The following is a 21,293-nucleotide window of genomic DNA, read 5'->3' as shown; positions in this document are numbered from 1 at the left end:
CATTGAGACTCGATGCGAATCCGATTTTTATACGTTTAAATGATTGATATTTATTTATGAAGTAGTTTAGCGCGCTGTCAGTCCATAAAAGCCGTATAAATATTCGGGCGTTATAAATGCCTGGGTTGAGCAAAAATTTAGCAAAAGTTGTTGACAAATAATAAATATAACTCGCGATATCTATCATCCGTTCGTTCACGCTCGAGTTAATACTTATAAACTCTGTTTGATTGTGATTATTAAAAATAAAATAAATGGTAAATTCATAAATTGGATTTTACACTTGCTTGGTTTATAAATAAAGGTCTGCTTTGAGAAAATGGAAATTTTTTTTTATACTAAAATTTTAAGTTCGTTAATAATAGTATTGATAAGTTAAGAGAAAATATTTTAAAGATTAAAAATTTTGAGCAAGACTTAAAAAAATTTTTTTTTATCGACTGTCAAAAAATTATAAACTAAAATATTTCCAGAAAATTTAAAAGAAAGTAAATCATTCTTCGTTAAAAATTAACTTGCGCTTAATTTTCTATAAAAAAAAATTTGGAAATATCGAAAAAAAAATTTTATGAATTTTTTAACAAGTAATAACTTTTGAATGCGTCGTTCGATTTCCATTTTTGAAAATGCATTCGATGCAGTTTTTTAAGCACAAAAAATGTCTACGTAGTTTTATTATAATTTTTCCGCACGTTTTAAAGTTATTTTGAAAAAACATAAAAATTCAATTTTTTTTTTTTTTAAATCCTTCGGAAGGAATATCGATGGATTACATCTCAAATCTAATCAGATCTAAGTTTTGATAAATTAAGTTAAAAAAAAAATAACAAATGATTCTAACAATTCAAGGCCTGTCGTTTTATTACAAGCGTAAAACATAATTTTCGAAAAACTCGAAGATAAATAGTCGCATAAATTTCACTGGGTCTAAAAAAAAGGAAATATGTTCCAAGCTAATAGAATCCGAGGGTCGCATTTCATAAATTCCAACGGGAATTTTCCCAGTTACACTCCATTGCCCCTAAAAATAACAAAACAATAAACTATTTTTTTAATTTCCGTCTGCCTAATAAAAGTAATCTTATTTTTTTATTCCCACCCTTCATTTTTACAATAGCCTCAGCTTAACCTCATTAATCTCAAGATTTAATCGCGCTTTACCATTAATAATTACACCGGATTAAAAAATTATGGCAATAAAGTTATTTTCTTTGTTTGTTTTACGAATTCTCCTACATCTCTTTCTTCTTCTTCTAATAGACTAACGTAAATTAAAAGCGAGTGGTGGTACATAATTCCGCTGAATAATATGTGTGCTCAACAAGTCATGGAGCGATTTAATAGCAATTGCGAGAAATTAGCTTCTACAAACTTGCAAGTGTCGTAATTTTTCTTTTTTTTATGAGTAGACTTGGAAAAAATTTTTCAGAGCTCGTTTAAAATTTTTAAACTTTAAAATCAAAGCGAATAAATTCATCAATTATTCTTTTTGTTGGTGAGCTTTACGTTCTACTAGTTTTTTTATCGATAAAAAAAACAAAAAGTTGAGAGTGATAAATTAAAATTTTGATCGATAATTTTTTTTACTTTTTAGTTTTTTTTTTTTATCTGATGATAACAAGCACTCAGCATCCATGAAGTAGAAGTACTTAAACTTAGCATCTAATTTTCGAGCACTCGACATTGAACAACTTGACTCCCAACAGAAGTTACGGCGGCTTGAAGAGGGTAGTTAAGTTTGAATAAAACTTTGTACTAATATAACGTCTCTTTACTAACGTGAATATTGGCATGGCTCGGTTCCTTCCCCTCCCGGGAGTGTTTTGCCATATGACTTCTATTTCACGGTGGGCAACATCAAAAGTTTCATTTACTTTCATCACTGAAATATTACCAGTCACAATTAACTTGGGCATTAAATTAAACACTGCCGCTAAACTTAGCGTTTGTGTACTATTACAATTACAACTACACTGAAGAAAGGATTTGTTAATATTTGAGAAGCTTTACTAACTGTTAATAAATATTTGTAAATATTTAATAAATGTTTTATAAATTTTTTAGACCCTTGAATAAAATTCACTAATTATTTTCAAATAAAAAGTATCAAGAATAAAATTAATAATAATCGTACAGCAAAAAATAAAAAAGCAAATTGTATCTCCAAGTGTCTACTTTTCAGACATGACCATAAAAATTTTTTATCATGTTCGGGTCTGGAGAAATTCCAAGAAAACCACAAAAAAAAATTTTCCAAATTTTTTTCTCGTCTTAAAAAAAGTCTACAAGCTTCGAAAAAATTTTTTTCCATTGTTTCGATGAAAAGCTTTTTTATAAAATTTAATGTCCGTCAATTTGACGCAATCAAAAAGCCTGTACGATGATTTGCCGCGGAGTTATCATTAGTCAAAGCAAAAAAGTACTTTTTCACTTTGACAATCAATAACTCTGGAAATAATGATCGTATAGGAAATCAAAGGACGGTTTTAGAAACTACATAATATTCTCTATAAGATACCGTGAATAGCTTTTGTCAAAAAAATTTTTTTTAAATTGAAAACTTTAACTGAAAAAATGACAAAAATTCGCATAATTAAGGATATTTGGATAACTTGGTATAACTTTGAATAAAATGGATGAACAAAGGATATTGTCGGTAATTTTTCAACCGCCAAGTGTCCTCTAAAATCCCTGAAAAATTTAAAGCGCTGCGATTTTTTTTTCATAATGCCCCGAAGCTTCAAATTCTTTGTTTTTGCAAAAATCACCATTTTGAGCAATTTTTCGATTTTTATTGATTTTTTCAATGAAAAAAATTTTTTTTCTCAAAAATTTTTATTTTTACAATCAAAGAGATTAATTTTTCAAAAATAAAAAAAAAAAAAATTTTTTTTTTTCCAAATTTCTCCAAAAATCAATCTCTTTGATTGAAAAAATTAACTCGATTTTTTCTGACCGCTGCAACTGCCTTAGTTGCAAATCTCATTTTAAAAAATCAATTAAAAATACATTTTTACCACAAAAAATTAATTAACGATTATAAAATGTACTTTTCTTCCAAAAAATACTTATTAATACTTAAAAAATATTTAATTACATCTAATACACGAATTTATTAACAGTTAATAAATTTTTCTATCATTGTCACTTGCAATGAATTTTTTTTTTCGGCATAAAAAAATGATCAAATTAATTTCTTTTGAGAAAAAACTCAACCGGGTCTTAAACATACAATCAAACTAAACTCTAATCAACAGTAGGAAAATCCTCGTTTTTATTAAAATTTTAAAATTTTCTATGAATAAGACGAATTAGCCAACTAGTGAACGGCCCTTCCCGATAAATCATGCTTGATGTCACGTTTGTTTTGATATGGATAACGTGTTATGTGCTACTATATAACGTCCCGTCAACCTACACGGTCATGTTCTCACACTTGGTAACTCCTCAATCTTTTCTTTATATTTATTTATGAGAAATTTATTCCAAGCACCATAATAAAACTCGACCCGACTTTTCTGAGCCTTTATTGTTGATCTGTAATTTTCCATATTTTTTTTAAAAAAAAAATCATTGCTCAAACACTTCAATCATTGAAGACTTAAATATTCATAGTCATCAAATCTGACGACTTTGTAAAAAACAAAAAAAAAAAATAAATAAATTGAAATGAGCGATAATTTATTAAAATTTCTTAATGAAATTAATCAAGCATACATTATTTGAACTAGTCATTATGTCATAAGTCATTATTACTTTATCTTAGTCACACATCATTCATCATATAACGACGCCTATTACGAGTTAATAATCTAACGAGTAAACAGTTTAACGAACAAATAACGTGTAATGGAACTCATAACTCGTTTGGTTTACTGTACAGATAAATTTTAATAACACTTGTGCTACTGGTATGCACCACATGTGTGCTACTTCCAATAATAATTCATGTGATATACGATATACGCTGTTAAAAAAATATCTACGGCGAGCACAAGTTAAAGAAGAAGCTTACAATTGCAAACTTACAAGGGTGCTGCAAAAATTCCGACTACATTTTCTTTCTTCGAGATTCTTGATAGAATATGTTGGCTTACAATCTTTTAATAGTCCTTTCGAAAGATCGGGTTGGTAAAAAAATTTTTAAGGGCTTACTAACGATTTTTAAAAGTTTAGAAAATTATTAAAAATTTTTTATGTATTTTCTTATTTAATTAATAAACAAAATTTTCTTTTTAGATTAAAAATAATAAAAACCCTTGCTTCGAGATATTTAGGGAAAAATAAAGCAAAAAAATAAGACGAAGATAATAAAAAGTTGAACATTGAAGAATTTTACCAATTCAACCAACAAATAATATTTTTACCAAACAAATTTAAGAAAAAAAAAAGTTTCTAAAATTTGGAGATAAAAAAAATTTATGAGATATTTTTTGTAGAAAATTTAATTTACTAAAAAAAAATTAATTTATTTTTTTTTATTTTTTATATATTGATAAAAAAAAATGACTTGATTCAAGAAAAACATTTTCTACAATTATTTTTTCAAGTAATTTAATTTAAAAAAATTGTCGTCCCTATATATATCTTGCTAAGAAATTTCTAGCAACGAGAGGATGTAGCCACCTAGCGGCAAAACCAAAAACTAAAAATTACAATCTAATTTTTTATTATTCAGACCAAGAAAAAAAAGTTTGAAGATAAAAAATCCTTAAATCAAGACAAATTTCTACATTAAAAAAATTTTTTTGATCATGAATATTTTTCTTCACTCAACTAGATTTTTTCGTCCTAATCCTCGAGTTCTATTTTTTAATATAAATCCCCAGAAAAATTTTTTGATTTATAAAAAGCCATCTCTAATTGCAAAGAAACATCAACAGCTTTAAAGACTCAGTTCGATTAATGTTCCGAAGAATGACACTAAAATTTTTACAGCCCGTTCCGTATATCTAGTTTTCGCTTAAAGAACTTTATAAACGATCGATACGAGGTTGCATGACTCGCACTATATGCTACGGTTGTGCTTATTATTTTTTTATTTGAATGCTAAGCGTATACGATAAATATATAGCGGGGTAAATGACTCGCCACCGTAAATATAAATATATATATTAAAATTTATTCACTTTCATGCGATTAATTTAGATGAATTGAATTAAATTTAATTTTTTTATTTCAAGATTTCAATCAAATTTGTTTTTAAAGGATAAAAAGTAGTTTAAAAAAAAAACGTCTATGACATCTGTAAGAAATCCAATAAAATAGAAGCGATAAAGATAGGGATTGATTGAAAATTACCTAGCAGAAAGTTTGCGGACGTGGAATCTACTTGGAAAAGTTAAATTATCGAATTGCAAAGTAATAAAACGGCGCTTACTATGATACGGAATGTGTGAGTTGAAAGCTAGATTCCTGTTAGATATATGTCCGAATAAAAGTAATACGACCGACAAAGCTTTCCACGTGAGATGATTGAAAAATCATCAGTGCTTGCGCCAGTACCAGGTGGTACTTCACTCGCTAGAAATACTGGTTATAGATATATATTTATCCACTGAAAAACTGGATACGTTTTATACAGATAAAAGGTAAGTGAATTCCAATTGTAGACGAGCTATGTGCGATTTATTTCCATAGGAGAATTGAATTCCGGAAATGGTGAATTTATTGAAGTGTGGGTGCTAAGAAATATGTTGCATTGAGTCTATCGTTAAGCTCAAAGTTAACTTTGGGAGAGTAAATTCTATTGGATACTCTGAAGGCTGGAACATTTTTCCAGGGGTACAATAGATAGATACTTTCGATTGGTTGAAATTATTTACACTCAATAGGAATGACGGAAATTGTGAAAAGCTTTTTAGAAAAATTCTGTTGATTTTGCGGCTGCGATTGACAATCTAGTTTTTTTTATTTTTAATCAACTTTGAAATTCTTTTTTTATAAAATTCAATTAGAAAATTCTACAAAAAGATTTTTTATAATTTTATTGGATTTTCAATATTTAACCGAGAATTTTGATTTTGAAATTTTTGGAACACATTTTTAATAAAAAGCTTGAAATTTAAATTAAATTTGAATTGCTGAATAACGATTAAGAGATAGAAAAAAATTGACAAGGATTTTTTTTATAGAAAATTGAATTAATTACAAAAAAAGTCTCTGATAATTTTTTCACGTACATTTAAAAAATTTTTTTAGCATTGTCAAAACAAAAAAAAATAAGAATAGTGAGAAAATTTTCAATCAGTCATCATTTTTTTTTTAAATTAAAATTTTTAAAATTCAAACAGGGGGAAATTTTTTCTAGTGCTCTACGAGATTGTTAATAACTTAGCAATAATTAAATATTTTTTAATAAAAATTCAGAATAATAATCCTTAATGTACCCTTAATAAAATAAAAAAAATCCGATTCGAAAATTATTTTATTTTCCCTGTCAAAAAAATTCCTGAAAATCACCTCTTTTTTTCGAACGAGTAGTATTCCCCCTTAAGAACTTTTATAATCAAAATTCTGATTAAAATAAAAAAGATAGAAGAAAATTTATTAAGATCTTTTTTGTAAAGGATTAAATTTCCTTCAAAAAACGTTCCTTGTGATTTTTCCGTATCTCGACTAATAACTTCAAAATTTAAAGTTTAAACTTTCGAGTGCTAGAAAATGAGTTACGGCAAAGCGATGGAAATATTTGCTTTCAAAATTATAAGGGTAAACATTTGATCTGTTCGTTATGTTACCGACTGTTTGAACAAACTTTAACCAAGTTCGACAGTTATGTATAATTTGTAGTTATTTAAATTTATCGCGGTAAGATGGATGGTCAAGTATCCCGAGGGTTATCGCATCCGCCAACTTTCAAGAAGTTCTAGAGTTAGATATTATACAAAACTATACTAATAATTGCTAATAACTTTGTTACTGGCAGTTAGAATCTTCTATATATATTGTATATATATATTGTATATATATATATATATACAGGGTGATTCAGAATGACCTTCACAGCGGAAAACTGTAGATAGAGGAGTCGATTCTAAGAATAAAGTTCCTTAGTCGCTTTTCGATATTTTCAATAGTTTTTGAGTTATTCAAAATGTAAATTGACCAATCACAGACAAGCTTTAGAAATAAAAAAAAATAAAAAAGAATAATAAATAAGTTAAGTAACACTGCCACAGCAGACTTCAAGTTAAATGATATTTATTTAATTTGAAAAGTTCGATTTCTCACAGAAAAAAAAAACAAAACATGCAATTACAACCTAGAACGTATTTGTATATTTTTTTTTATCTTTTCCTTTTCAAAGAAAACATTATTGACTTAAGATGATGCAATTATTAAAAATATAACTTCCGGAGAATTGACAAAATAAATTATGTATTTTTAAATATATAAACTTCAACCAAGAATAAAGAAAAAAATTTTAACTAATAAAATTGTCTTACTGAAATAATAGCAATTTCAAACATTTTTTTAAATACGTCTCGCTGAATATCTCGCTGGACGTCTCGCCGGACATCTCGCTGGCCGTCTCACTGAGAGTTTCGCAAATATGTTATGACATACATCAAGCGCTTAGCGAAGTCCTGAGCGAGACCGAGCAAGCAAAATCAAAGATTTTTCAATAATTATTTTATGTATTGTCTATATCTATATTTTTGTCTGTTTGAAATATATATATATATATATATATATATATATATATATATATATATATATATATATATATATATATATATATATATATCATATACATTCTTTCGTTTTAATTAAATAAAAAATGTTATTACAGATACTGCAGCATAAATTGCGTTGAGCAATAAAAATTTAATAATAAAAGAGTGTATATTTTTACCCTTTTCTTTGTATTTTTTATCTATTTTCTCAGGTTATTAGAGAGCATCCCTTGTGGTGCCTTGTCCACTTTTATCCTACACTAGATTTAACTCGGTTTCATTTTAAAAATAATATTATTCTTGTAAAATATCCAGTTTGCCGGAACAGAATAAAAGTAATAAAAGTAAAATTGAATAGTGAAGGAGTGTTATTTTATCTTAAATTAAGCCTTCGATGAAATAAAATAGGATGAAAATGAAGAAATAAATAAGGATGAACCTTGTTCAGGATTGGAAAAAGCTCAAAGCTCTCGTAATAGAGAAGATAGTAAAGTAAATTGACTGTGATAAAAAAGATAAAAACCAATAGACAGTCATTACTCGGAGGTTCATAAGAGCGATAATTGTCCATCATAATTAGGGATTTCAATTTTAAGTATATTGGCATTTTTAAAAAAATAAAAGAACGAAGTAATGAGCTGTTATCAAAGTGGAAGCAATCGAGTAAATTGGATAAGAATTGAGTAATGAGGGCTAGTAAATTGTTCTTTTAAGACGAGGTGTAAAAAATGGTGATTGCTTCAAGGCGGCTCGAGGAGGACAAGGATGGTGCGATGAGATGAAATAAAAAATTTTAAAGTCACTGTGATAAATTGCTTCCCCAATAATCATAAAAAAGTTTTGCTTGTTTGATCAAAGATTATTATTTTTCTTTATTTTTAACGATGGATTGCTGAAAATTGAGGAGTTTAATTTAGAGCTAATTTTAATTAATTGCGTTTTTATCAGAACTCGGTTTCAAGTACTAGAAAGGTATCTTGACAAATTGAGATTTTTGGATTTTTTAACAGGATTTAAATATTTCAATTTTTTATCAATTTTTTACATTTCAAAATGATTTTTTTTTCAAAATTTGCTCAACTAAAAAAAAAAAAATTGACTTTATTAAAAAAAAATTATTTTGAAGATTTAACGTCTTGAATTAGGAGACAATTCTTTGATTGAAGTGAATTTCACTTAATTGAAGAATTTTTTTTTTTTTAATAGTTTTTTTTTTTTTTAATGTAAAAATTCCGAATTTGTTTATTTAGTTAGAGATTTTGTGACCTTTCTAAAGTTCTATTGAGATTTTTAGACTTCCTAGCAGAATCAACGACCAAAATTTTACCAATTGATGTGTCATTGCATCTCAATTGACCTTTTTAAAAAAAAAACTAATCGATTTTTTTCCATTGTCCCATGTTTTGTTACTTCGACAAAATAATTTTTTGCGTGCACGCTGGAATAAATAAAAAAATCTAGAACGATTGATCGGTCGTCAGCATCAAACTCACAGGAATCGGAACACATCACCCAAGTCAGGGTATCCTCGATTCGGGGTGGAAAAAAAAACAACTTAATACCCGTCTCAATTCCTATCAATAAGTTTCTCCGAATAAATGGCTGTAAGAGGATCTGAGTTAAACTTTGGTAATCGGTTTGAATTACTCATTCGAGAAGGAATAAAAGAAATCAAACAGTCGGGACGGGTGATAGTCGATAGGTGATGGGTGAGATATCGAGTATCGATTACGCGGATTAATGGCCGGCGAATATTGTACAGTGCCAATAAAAAATTAAGTCAGGAATTTTTTATGGTAATGGGAGAAAAAATGGCAGGATTGACCGCTAAGTCATATCACAGCTCGAGCTCGTGGGCGGATTATAGAGGACTAGACAGAATAATATAGATTATGGACTTTCGAACGGCAAGTCCTAGATGATAATCTCGATTAAGAAAAACTCACGAGAAGAGCATCAATCACTTCTCTAAGACGGGGCCATTTCAACCCGATCTACTGACCTGTCACGTAATAAAAAAAGACGTTTAATAAACTGTGAACGGATTAAGGTTTAGGAAAGTAGTTGTCGAGGTTAAATGTAAATAAATTTTATTTTTATTTTTAATTGTCTTATAGAAAAATTAATCATTGGAAAAATGAAGCTAAAAATTGAAAAATTGAATTTTTTCGAGTTCTTTGGATTTTGTAAAAATGACTGCGGTCAAGTGTGTTGACCTGTCATAAAATAAAGCGAAAATTAAAAAAAGGATAAATGTAAATTATCACCGTCCGAGAGGGAATAATTAAATTTTTTGGAACGAATAATAGTCGAAGGGGTTGTAGTTGTAATTCTTAACGTTTGTTGCCGTTGAGGATAAATATAAATCTCGGAGTGACGAATCGACTGTCAAGTTTTAATGAAACAACGCGACGAGGCGACTGTTTGTTAGATTAAAAATTGTTCACTCCGTTCTATTAGACTCCCGGTTGCCACGCGAGACTCACTCCAATCTCAACTGTTAAATACCTTGGATTAATTAACAAGACAATAAAATAAATAACGATAATAATAACGACAGAGGCGACGGTGCGAGCGCAAGTGGATCTGCTGAGTGAGATTGTAATTGTTGTAACGTTATTCACCTGGTAGCTGAATTCAGCTCGTAATTAAACTTGTTGCTGGCCGTCGCTAACTTCATTTTTAAAATCCCATGTCCCGCTCGAAAGATAACCGACTAATTACTATTAAAACCGGCTAATTATAAATTTTATTTATCTCTCGTGAAGTTATATATTTGCCTAATTGCATCGATCGCTAATGAGACGACGCGCCATGAAAAAAGGCAATTGCTTTCGACAAATGAAATTATTTTTCCCGATTTTTAACTCTGACCCGCTGATTAATCATCGATGCTGCCGTCTCATTAAGCTCGGACAATTATTAAAATTTAACGAAAAATCATCTTGATTATTAACGAGGCAATGAAACAAAAGTCAAAAGTAATTTTAAATTCAAATCCTCAAATCAAACTTTTCGCGCGTCAATTATAATTAAAGCTCACTAAAAAAATTAATAAACTTCCCACTCAGTATTTAAAATTCCGTCACCCACAAATTACTCAACTCTCCGTAAACAGAGCTTGGATATTCTGATCAAAGTAAACAAACCGTCGGAATTTATTTGACGTACCAACGACACTGCTTAAAATAAAAAAGCTGAATGATTGTTTCGCACTAAAAATTGTATATTGTAAGCTCTGTTTGTCGGAGTTTGGTTATATAGTTCTTAACTGTAACGTCAATACGCCGTAAGGATTACAGATGTCTCTTTGAAAAGTCAGGAAGTTTAGATAAATCTATAAATATAAATCTATAGATTCTTCTGTGAAGCTGATATTATTTGTATGCCTTATATTTGAATATATAATAACAGTAAATGTATCTGTATTACATGTAAAGTTATATTGGGTCTTACCTTTATCTCGTCTTCCATCGTTGCGGGGATTAAGTGAGATCAGCTTCCAAAATTGTCACAGTTCCAGGATTCTCCCGATTTCTGTGAAAAAAAAAAAATTATTACATTATTTAAATTTATGACACTCAACTCTCCCTCGTGACTATCAAAGCAAATTTTTCTTTTTATAGAAAAATATAATAATGATAATAAATTAAAAAGATGATAGTTGTACCAGACAGTGAAAATTTAAACCTTTATTTTTAAAATTCTTATTTCAGAGTTAAAAATACGGTAAAATTGATAAAAAACTTTTTTGTAAAGAATTAAATCTTCTAAATATTATTTTTATATTTTCTTTCTTTAAATATTTAATTCGTAAAGCTCTGAATACTAAGCACGGATGGAAAAATTTATCAGTCAAGAGGTCAACAATGGCAAAGCGCTTAGTGAGCTTAAAAAAGGCACATCCATATGCATGCATACACATTTAATGTACTTAATGCTTTTATAAACATTAACCCATCTCCGGGATAATATTAACATTAATACGTTAACGGTCAAGTTAGTTTGAATTTCACAGCAGCTAAAATTATCTCGAATTTTCATTCTTCAAATTAAAATTACGATTCAATTAAGTCTTTATACTAGTTTAAAATTCTCCGGGTATTATTTTTGTTAATTAAAAATTGATCTAAATTCCCTGGCCGTATTGTTATAATTTATAATCAATTCGGTGAAGCGAAAGAAATATGAATAAAAATTTATATTTCAACTAGTATTGTTGTTTATACATACAAATATAAATCAAATGAATTTTAAATCGTTAGTGAACTAAATTTAGCTATTATTCTCAGAATAAATTTAGTCTGACTAATTCGCTTTAAATTTATTCATTGAAATATATGTTTTTCGGATTTTTTTATCAATACACTTCAATTATTTTTTTAATATTTAAATTATGCATTATAAAATTAAAAAATGTAACATTTTTGATTCAAATAATAATCTATAAATAAAAATAGTTTATATTTGTCAAATCAAAGTAAATTTTAGAAAAAAAATAATTTTATTTGACTTTAAATAAACCAGTAAATATTTATTTTGAACAAAATTAATTCTAAATATTTTTAAATTAATTATTGAATTTTTTTTTAATTAGAAAATTATCCGAGTCGAAATAAAAGACACTTGTTTTGACAGTAAAATAATAATAATAAAAAAAAAAATATACATATTTTTTTATTTGAGAAATTTAATTCCATTTCGGCTGCCGAATGGCTTTTTTCATAATTTGAACTCCAAAAAATCACAAAAGAATTTTAAACTAAAAAAAAAAAATTAATAATTTTAAATTAACCAAAACGCACAATAAACCTTTTATCAATGCATCAATCTAGCCCTGAAAAGAAAAAAACCTATCTGCATGAAAAATCAAAACAAATCTCCCAAATCAAACGACATTTCGATTCACTCACCAACAACTACAACAACAGAGCGCCATTCGAGGTTTACGTGGCTGGTTTATAGATCTGATTGTCAAGTATTCTAGGGGATTTCACCACGAAATTAACCACTGACCGCAACTTTCCAATAGCAATCTACAATTGACACCGTGCAGCGTGTAGCGCTGAGATTATTGTCCCCTGTCAAATTTTCTCTCCTTCTAAATAATTCACTTCACACCACGTAACGCCCGTTTCGTAATACCGAGAAACATGTGGCGTCTTGTCAATGTCACTTTGTCAGCCCTAATATCAAATTGCAGTCACTAAAAATATTTAAGAGCAGTCATTAAACACGAGGCTCTTAAATGCGCAACGAAAACAGAAATTGCAAAAACATTCAGTCGAAATTTCCTAAAATATTTATATATACTTCTTATAAATTTAAATTTGATTATATTATGTCGGTATTTTTAATCACTACACACAGTTTCAGTGCTTTTAATATAAAACTGCTGTCACAGGATTAATTACCGAGTATTTAAAGACAAATGTCACAGCGTAAGCTTTTCGAACCAACAAACTATTAAAAACTTCTCCAAAAAATTTAAATAAAAAATTGACTAGCCATTAAAAGGCAAAAATTCAACTCAAGACCTTTTTGATGGTAACAAATTAAACTTTAAAAATCCGTGATAAAATTTAGCTTTCATAATTATTCAGATGATAAATTTACTATCGCCGAAAAAAATATAAAACTGTGAAAAAGCGTAAATTCAAATTATGAACTTTCTGATGGTACCAAATTTAACTATAGAAACCCAGTCTATAATAAATATATCATCGTCACAAAATTAAATTTATTCTCTCAATTATATAGATTAATATTTGAAATATATGCCGATATTGACGTGAAATAAATTTTATCTAGCTTGAAATTAAAATCTATTTATAACAACTTCGAAAAGTAATCATAATAAATTAACTATCTTAAATGAGCATATGAAACCTTTAAAAGACAAATTCAGGTCAAGCCCTTTTTAATTATATTAAATTTAGCTAAAAAAAACCCATTTTATCATATAAATACACCAGAGACAAAATTTTCTTTCTTCTCTTAATTATATTTATGATTTTAAAAAATAAAAAAAATATGTTATGCCACCGATAGAAGGATTTAATTCTATTTAACAAGATTTAATACAGTTCCACCAAATAAATATTTAGTTATATTTAACAAATTATTTATTGCTACTCAATAAATCGTTTGTTGGTATTAAAAAAATTAATTTTTCAACTAATTTTAGCGCATAATCTACTACTAAATATTATTTCGTGGAAATAAATATTTATTTCCATGTAATAAAGCTTTGTTTATATTAATAAAATTTATTAAGAATAAAAAATCATGTATGAAACTGTAAAAAATAATATTGATGGGTAAAAAATATTTTTTTCTCCCGAATAAATGTCTAAAAATTTTACTAAATCAGTTTAGCACTCTATACTAAATCCTTCTATCAATGTGGGTGTGCAATTTATTATATATTCTAAAACTTGTACATTTTAATACAAGTTTTATGTATATTTAGTAGTTTAATAGTTTCTTTAGTTAAACTTAAAAAAAAAAAAAAAAAAAGTCTCTTTGCTCAATATAGATTTTTTTTTTATTTTTTTTTTTAGTACGCAGATATTGATGGATGGATAGATTTCAGATAGCTTGGATGCATACGTATGGATGAATGTACGTCCATTAAAGCCGTGGCAGTGGAATTCTAGTCTAGTTCTCCTGTATCTATTAGTCAGATGATGTTGATCGATGCTACGCTGGGAGAATCGTACGTCATGTAAATAACGCTCTGAAGATTTAAAAACTTTTGGCGCGGTGCCAGCAATCACTTGACATGTGTACATTTTTACAACCAATTACCATATTCTGGGTTTATTGTTTCTTTGAATTGTCAATCGTCAATGTTAATAGCCGGAAAAAAAATTTTTCCGACGAAAATAAAAAGCTTAAATTCAAAATAAAATTTATAATTAAAATGAAAATTATAAAAGTTTTATTTATTTGTTTTTAAAAGCGAGAATAATTTTCGAGGAAAAGTTGAACTGTTAAACTTTTAATTAGTGCCGCAGGAATTTTAGTTACATAATCTTGACAAAGTTGAATAGCAATGAGAGTAAGAAGCTTTTTAATTCTTTATAAAGACGAAGGGATTTAATTACAATGAAATGGTTTAAGCTAAAGTGCATAAATATTTACCGACTATTTGAGAATGCAATTAATCCCGAATTTGAAGGCATACTAATTAAACAACAAGGGATTTGAGCTCACATACACATTTACGGTCACATTTATATAATATACACAGATATATTTATTTATAAATTGAATCTAAGTAAACAAGTGGAACGTGTTAATGTCTGACAGACTAGCTGCGGGTGTGCTGTTGGTAAACCGAGAGGTTTACCATCAACTATGTTTTCTATCAACCTACGCATTCATACTTCATTATAATTTACAAAGTTTTTTAGATTTATTTATGATATTTGTTCCAGGATTTTTATAAGTTACGCGCTTCTTTATTGCATTGAGATCCTTAAATAAAGTAAATTACTCAGTACTTAAAAAAATGGGACCAGTACTTGAACAGACTTTTCGAATTGTTGTAATACAAAATTTGTATTTATTTTATTTAAAATTACTATGAAAACAATTTGTAGAATTTCTATAAAATTAAAGTAGAATTTTATTAAAGGAAAAATAACTTTAGAGCTTCCAAATTTAATAAAAATTTGGATGCTACATTTCCAAGTCTACTAGATATATATACAGTTTTTTTTAGTAACTATTGGGATAGATCTATGCCGACAAAATGATAAAAGTTGAGAATTTGGGTCAGAAAAATTAAGCTCCAGCAGTAGCAGAAGACAAGAGTGTCCAGTGACAGACATGATAAATCGGAATTATGGGGATGTGACAATTCAGTGCGTCTGTACCATTCATGTCAATCCTATACTATATATCCAACACACAACAGACGGAAAAAATAAGGGCAAGTGAAGTATTAACTTTTTAGAGGAGTTCGGGTGACCACGCCTGTTCTTTATTATCTGGCTATCGTCCTCGATGAAGAAAACGTAAGCAACTGAATAGAAAGAAAAATAAATATATATAAAGTAAGGCGGACAAAAAATATCTTCAGAGGGTCGCAACTCTTAAGCGCCAAGCTAGAAAACGGATTACTTTTCCTAATGATTCTAGTTTTGTTGTTGGGAAATTGAGAAAATCACGAGTTAGTTTTCTTTGAAAGTTACCAAGTTGTGACTTGGCTAATTTGTGTTAATATTTTGGTTTGCAGACCGAAGGTAATAAAAAAATTTTATTTTGTTTTTTATTTTCTGAAGCCTGGGATCAAAAATTGCAATAAAAAGTAAAAAGCTGATGGATTTTTTTAGAGGATTTATATCGGTGATATTGAGTTAAGCCGGCGAAAATTTTATGACAGTACTGTGATGTGACAGGGCGACGGTCTCATAAAAATTGATTTTTGCGCGGTCTAGCCAAAAATATAACAAGATCTTTGTGTGAACATTTTTTTTAAGTTATGATTTGAGGATAAAATTTAATGATAATTTTAAGAAATAAAGGGCAATTTATAATTACAAGTACGCTAATGGAAGAATGTTTTAATATTGAATAATAAAATAAATATTTTTTAATTGTTAATAAAAATTTGTTTAGATCCTTGAATAAAAAGTGAGTAGAAAAATTTAATTTTAAGATTTTTTATCACTTAATAACTTCAATAGATAATTTCATTAAATGAGAACCGTTAATTATTTTCTAATAAGAAAAAAAAATTAATGATGAAATAAAAATTTCTTAACTATTCACAAATATTTGCAAACGATTAATAAATGAACTTTTCTTCCAAAAAATTTTTATTAATACTTAAAAAATATTTAGTTAAAAAATTTTAATAAACTAACAAATTTTTTCCCAATAAATAAATTGATTAATAGTTAATAAAGTATTTTATCAGTGCATTGGATAATACCCAGGTACGCCCTTTTGTATAACCGCACATACATTAGGTATAACACTAGATATTAACAGCGAGATTATACCGATAACAAAACTATGTTAACTACCCATTAACATTTTAGCCGCTTCCTTTACTAATTGCCTGGTGTGTATTACATACTATATTCATCCAACATATAATATGAAATATATAATATATATAAAGTACAATGTAGATATTATACCGTATAAAACAAGTTTACAACCCTCAGCTCCAGCATTTCCCCAGACTCAGACTCAAATTCAGATTTCTTCGCCGTTTAAATAATACCGTAAGCTGCTGGAAAATAATAATACGATTGCTCGACTCAAGTCGACCGAAATAATTAATACTTCATGTACTGTACCCGTTTATGTAAATATAAAGCGTAGATTAAATTTATCGCTGTAATACGGATAATTAGTTGAATTTTATCTGAAAGTTCGGGAGGGCTGGTTTGCTGTGATGAATAATGATTATTCAAAGGGTGATTGCGGATTAATGACTCGCTCGTGAGTTTACGATTTTTAGGAAGCAGCGGATAAATGATAGATGTTGTGGTATTATTTTTATTTATAATGACAATACGAAAAATTGTTTGAGTGAAAAATTTTGGGGCAGTTATTAATTTTGATGAAATTTTCAAAATGATATTTTTATTTACTGTATGCGAGAAAGACGACACTTGGCGTGACCTAGTGGTGACTTTTGGAACTATTTAAGTCAAAATTAAAATTCTGAATTTATATAACTATTTTTCTAAACATTGTTATAATTTAATTTTGACTATATAGTTATTTTTACGTTCATGTCCCAATTCCGGACAAGGGTGTCCTAATTATTGTACCAACTAAAAATCTGACTAATTCTTGAATTAATTCAAACTGAATATCTCAAGGCAAGATTGAAATTTTCCCGAGAATATTTATCTTGAATCAAGTAATTTTCTTCTAGTGGATGAAAAAGAATAATTAGAAGAGTTTTAATTGAAAATAATCCCGGTCGCGAAAATAAAAATGATAATAAAATTTCTTTTGATAAAAAATGTTGAGAATTATGCTCCAGTGCCGTGAATTTTATTAAAAATGAAAGAGGAAATCAACGTGGGGTTTATAAGCATTGGATTATTAATAGAAAATAGCTGGCAGGTAGACCAGAATCTAAGCCCGAAGCTAAAGCTGAAGAAGTTGAATAGACGGGATCGATGCTCGCTTGGGTCATGGTAAGTGTCAATGTATTACTTACACATAAAAGTCATAAATAAAAAAGGGAGCTCAAATCTAGACTCTAGACGTATAATCTTCATCAATTTATCTCACGATTTACGTGTTTATTATTTTCCGATATTGAAAGCTTTTAAATCTATTACGGGACTCAATCTCGTTTGTCTGTGTAAACACATTGCGTAATTCGAGGAGATAATTTCAGTGCATTAGGATTATTATTATATTCTGAGAGCTTAAACTTAAATGAAAAATCTAAACGGTAGAGTTTTTAGGTGTCGCTAATAATCGAAGGGAAGGAATGGTAATCTTGGGCTTGTGGTTCACTGAGCCGGAAACGGTGAAACTGTTTGATAGTTAATCGTGATTTTCCAATTGAAGAATCTAAATAGACTCTTTTTTATTTTCAATAATCACTTTAAACTTGACATACTTAATAAACAGCGACACTGTCATACAGATGAACATTGAGCCGTAATGCATGCTGATAGAGAAGCTGTAGGGAACTATCGCAGGAAATGTTTTATGCTCACGTATCAACACTTTTTTCGCGTTAATTAAATAAGAAGTAGACAAAATAATCATTGGAAAATTCAAGTTAAAAATTAAAAAATTGAATTTTTTCGAGTTCTTTGGATTTTGTAAAAATGACTGCGGTCAAGTGTGTTGACCTGTCATAAAATAATGCGAAAATTAAAAAAAGGATAAATGTAAATTATCACCGTCCGAAAGGGAATAATTAAATTTTTTGGAACGAATAATAGTCGAAGGGGTTGTAGTTGTAATTCTTAACGTTTGTTGCCGTTGAGGATAAATATAAATCTCGGAGTGACGAATCGACTGTCAAGTTTTAATGAAACAACGCGACGAAGCGACTGTTTGTTAGATTAAAAATTTTTCACTCCGTTCTATTAGACTCCCGGTTGCCACGCGAGACTTACTCCAATCTCAACTGTTAAATACCTTGGATTAATTAACAAGACAATAAAATAAATAACGATAATAATAACGACAGAGGCGACGGTGCGAGCGCAAATGGATCTGCTGAGTGAGATTGTAATTGTTGTAACGTTATTCACCTGGTAGCTGAATTCAGCTCATAATTAAACTTGTTGCTGGCCGTCGCTAACTTCATTTTTAAAATCCCATGTCCCGCTCGAAAGATAACCGACTAATTACTATTAAAACCGGCTAATTATAAATTTTATTTATCTCTCGTGAAGTTATATATTTGCCTAATTGCATCGATCGCTAATGAGACGACGCGCCATGAAAAAAGGCAATCGCTTTCGACAAATGAAATTATTTTTCCCGATTTTTAACTATGACCCGCTGATTAATCATCGATGCTGCCATCTCGTTAAGCTCGGACAATTATTAAAATTTAACGAAAAATCACCTTGATTATTAACGAGGCAAGGAAACAAAAGTCAAAAGTAATTTTAAATTCAAATCCTCAAATCAAACTTTTCGCGCGTCAATTATAATTTAAGCTCACTAAAAAAATTAATAAACTTCCCACTCGGCATTTAAAATCCCCATCACTCACAAATTATTTAACTCTCCGTAAACAGAGCCTGGATATTCTGATCAAAATAAACAAACCGTCTGAATTTATTTACCATTCAATAAAATATGAATTAATTATCCAATAAATCCCTTTTTAAACTTATAATTTTATTATACCCGTGATATAATAAATTTTAAGTTACGAGTATAATATTATAATCCCGATAAAACATCAAGTGATAAATTTCCCTGCGAGTACACATGCGAAAGAAATTATAAAAAAAAATATTCTCCAGCCGTCCCAATTCAAATTTATACAAATATATATATTATTATAATGTCATAAATTTTCCGATGTGGAAATCTAACTTGCATGCACAGGAAATGAGCCAGGATTTATTTTTAATGGATAAAAAGACGAACGAGTGTGTGCTCATGTGCACTGGAATAGAGCAATCTATATGTAAATGACATATGCTTTCACATAAAAAATTTTGTGACACGTTTCTGCGTCATATGTGCATTTAAATTTTTACTTTTTAAATTTTATCATTTTAAAAAGAAACTTTTCATATCAGGTAGTTTGAATTTACTTGATACCAAATTTACTCAGCTCTTTCATCTAAAATTCAACGACAAATTTACTTACTCGAGAGTAGTGCAGTCATCAATTTTTTCAACTAAAATTTTTTTTTCATTAAATTTTTTTTGAACGCTCAAGAATCTTTTCGATACTTGACTAAACTATTCAACTAAGCAAACTATCACAAAATAACACACAAATTTTTTAACAATGAACGAGGTTGTTGAAAAAAACTAAACTGTCATTTCAAGAACGAAACTTTAAGAAAAATTGTCACTTAATTTATAAAAATACCTTCGCTTAAAATTGAAAAAGTTTTCAATTTAAAAGTTTTTAATAAATTTTTTTTTTATAATAAAATTTACTATTAAATAATAGTACTAATAATGAGACTTGTCATTTATTAGACAAACGTTGTTTTGTGATGCACGCGGGCAACTGGCTGTCGACGCATCTATATCTTCTGAGGCGGGTGTTATAATACAAAAGCATGTCTTGGCAATTGCGCGCGCCTGTTTAGCGGAATATATATATTTTAATAATCGACAGCGCAGGCGTTTATATCGCGCGCTTTTTTCCTAAAACGTACTATGTTCCCCCAGTAACAATCGTCACATATATATATATATATATATATATATATATATATATATATATATATATATATATATATATATATATATATATATATATATATATATATATATATATATATATATATATATATATATATATAAATAATTACAGATTACAGGATAAAAAAATCATTCAAATTTTTTGACAAATTAAAAGTCAACTGGTAAAATATTTAAACCAATGTTGAAATTGAATAATTTTTGCTAAAAAAAAAAAAAAAAAAAAAAAAAAAAAGTTTTTTGAATAGTTTAAATTTGTATGTTAATATTTTGTTTACCATAAATTTGCTTGTTTTAAATACGAGTTAATGAATTTTAATTTTAAAATGACACTTTCGCAATCGATGCTTACAAGCTATTATTTATAAATTAACGCCTTAAGTGATAAATATTTATATTTTACTCATAGAATTTTTTTTAAAACCAGAAGACAGGTAAAACAAATTTAAAAAAAATTTGTTCAAGTATCCTAATTAAATTTACTTTATAAATTTTAGTTGAAAAATTTAAATTTTTAATCTAAAAATGTTGACAATAGTCTTCACATTTATCAAAAAAATAATTGTTTATTATTATTAAATTTTATCACAGCCTTAACTTATAAATTAAAAAATTCTTAATAAAAAAACAAATAAATTTTCCTTACTTACAATATTATTGTTTGTTTCGTAATGCTCGTCTTATCGAGTGGGTCTCGGCAACAGCACAGCCTAT

At 28.2% G+C, this 21,293-nt stretch overlaps 1 protein-coding gene across 3 annotated transcripts in view; it reads right to left on the bottom strand.

Moving 5' to 3' along the window:
* The window catches only part of Dh31-r (Diuretic hormone 31 Receptor), an 89,517-nt gene extending 69,146 nt beyond the window's left edge, over positions 1 to 20,371 (bottom strand). For 2 of the 3 annotated variants that reach the window (XM_074257572.1, XM_074257574.1), the window contains exons 1-2: positions 20,011 to 20,371; positions 11,136 to 11,216 (exon numbers count right to left, since the gene is read on the bottom strand). In XM_074257572.1, coding sequence (XP_074113673.1) covers positions 11,136 to 11,153 — 18 coding nt within the window. In that variant the 5' untranslated portion in view covers positions 11,154 to 11,216; positions 20,011 to 20,371. Of the gene's footprint in view, positions 1 to 11,135; positions 11,217 to 12,592; positions 12,793 to 20,010 lie in introns of those variants that run through there. The other variant, XM_074257573.1, reaches the window with a different exon arrangement.
* Between the last annotated feature and the right edge of the window lie 922 nt (positions 20,372 to 21,293).

This window comes from Cotesia typhae, unplaced genomic scaffold (genome assembly GCF_013202065.1).
Source record: "Cotesia typhae breed Kobodo isofemale line unplaced genomic scaffold, CoteBio_Ctyphae scaffold_45, whole genome shotgun sequence".
NCBI lineage: Eukaryota > Metazoa > Arthropoda > Insecta > Hymenoptera > Braconidae > Cotesia > Cotesia typhae.
Note: the sequence above shows the minus strand (reverse complement) of the source record. Positions and strands in the feature narration are given on the sequence as shown.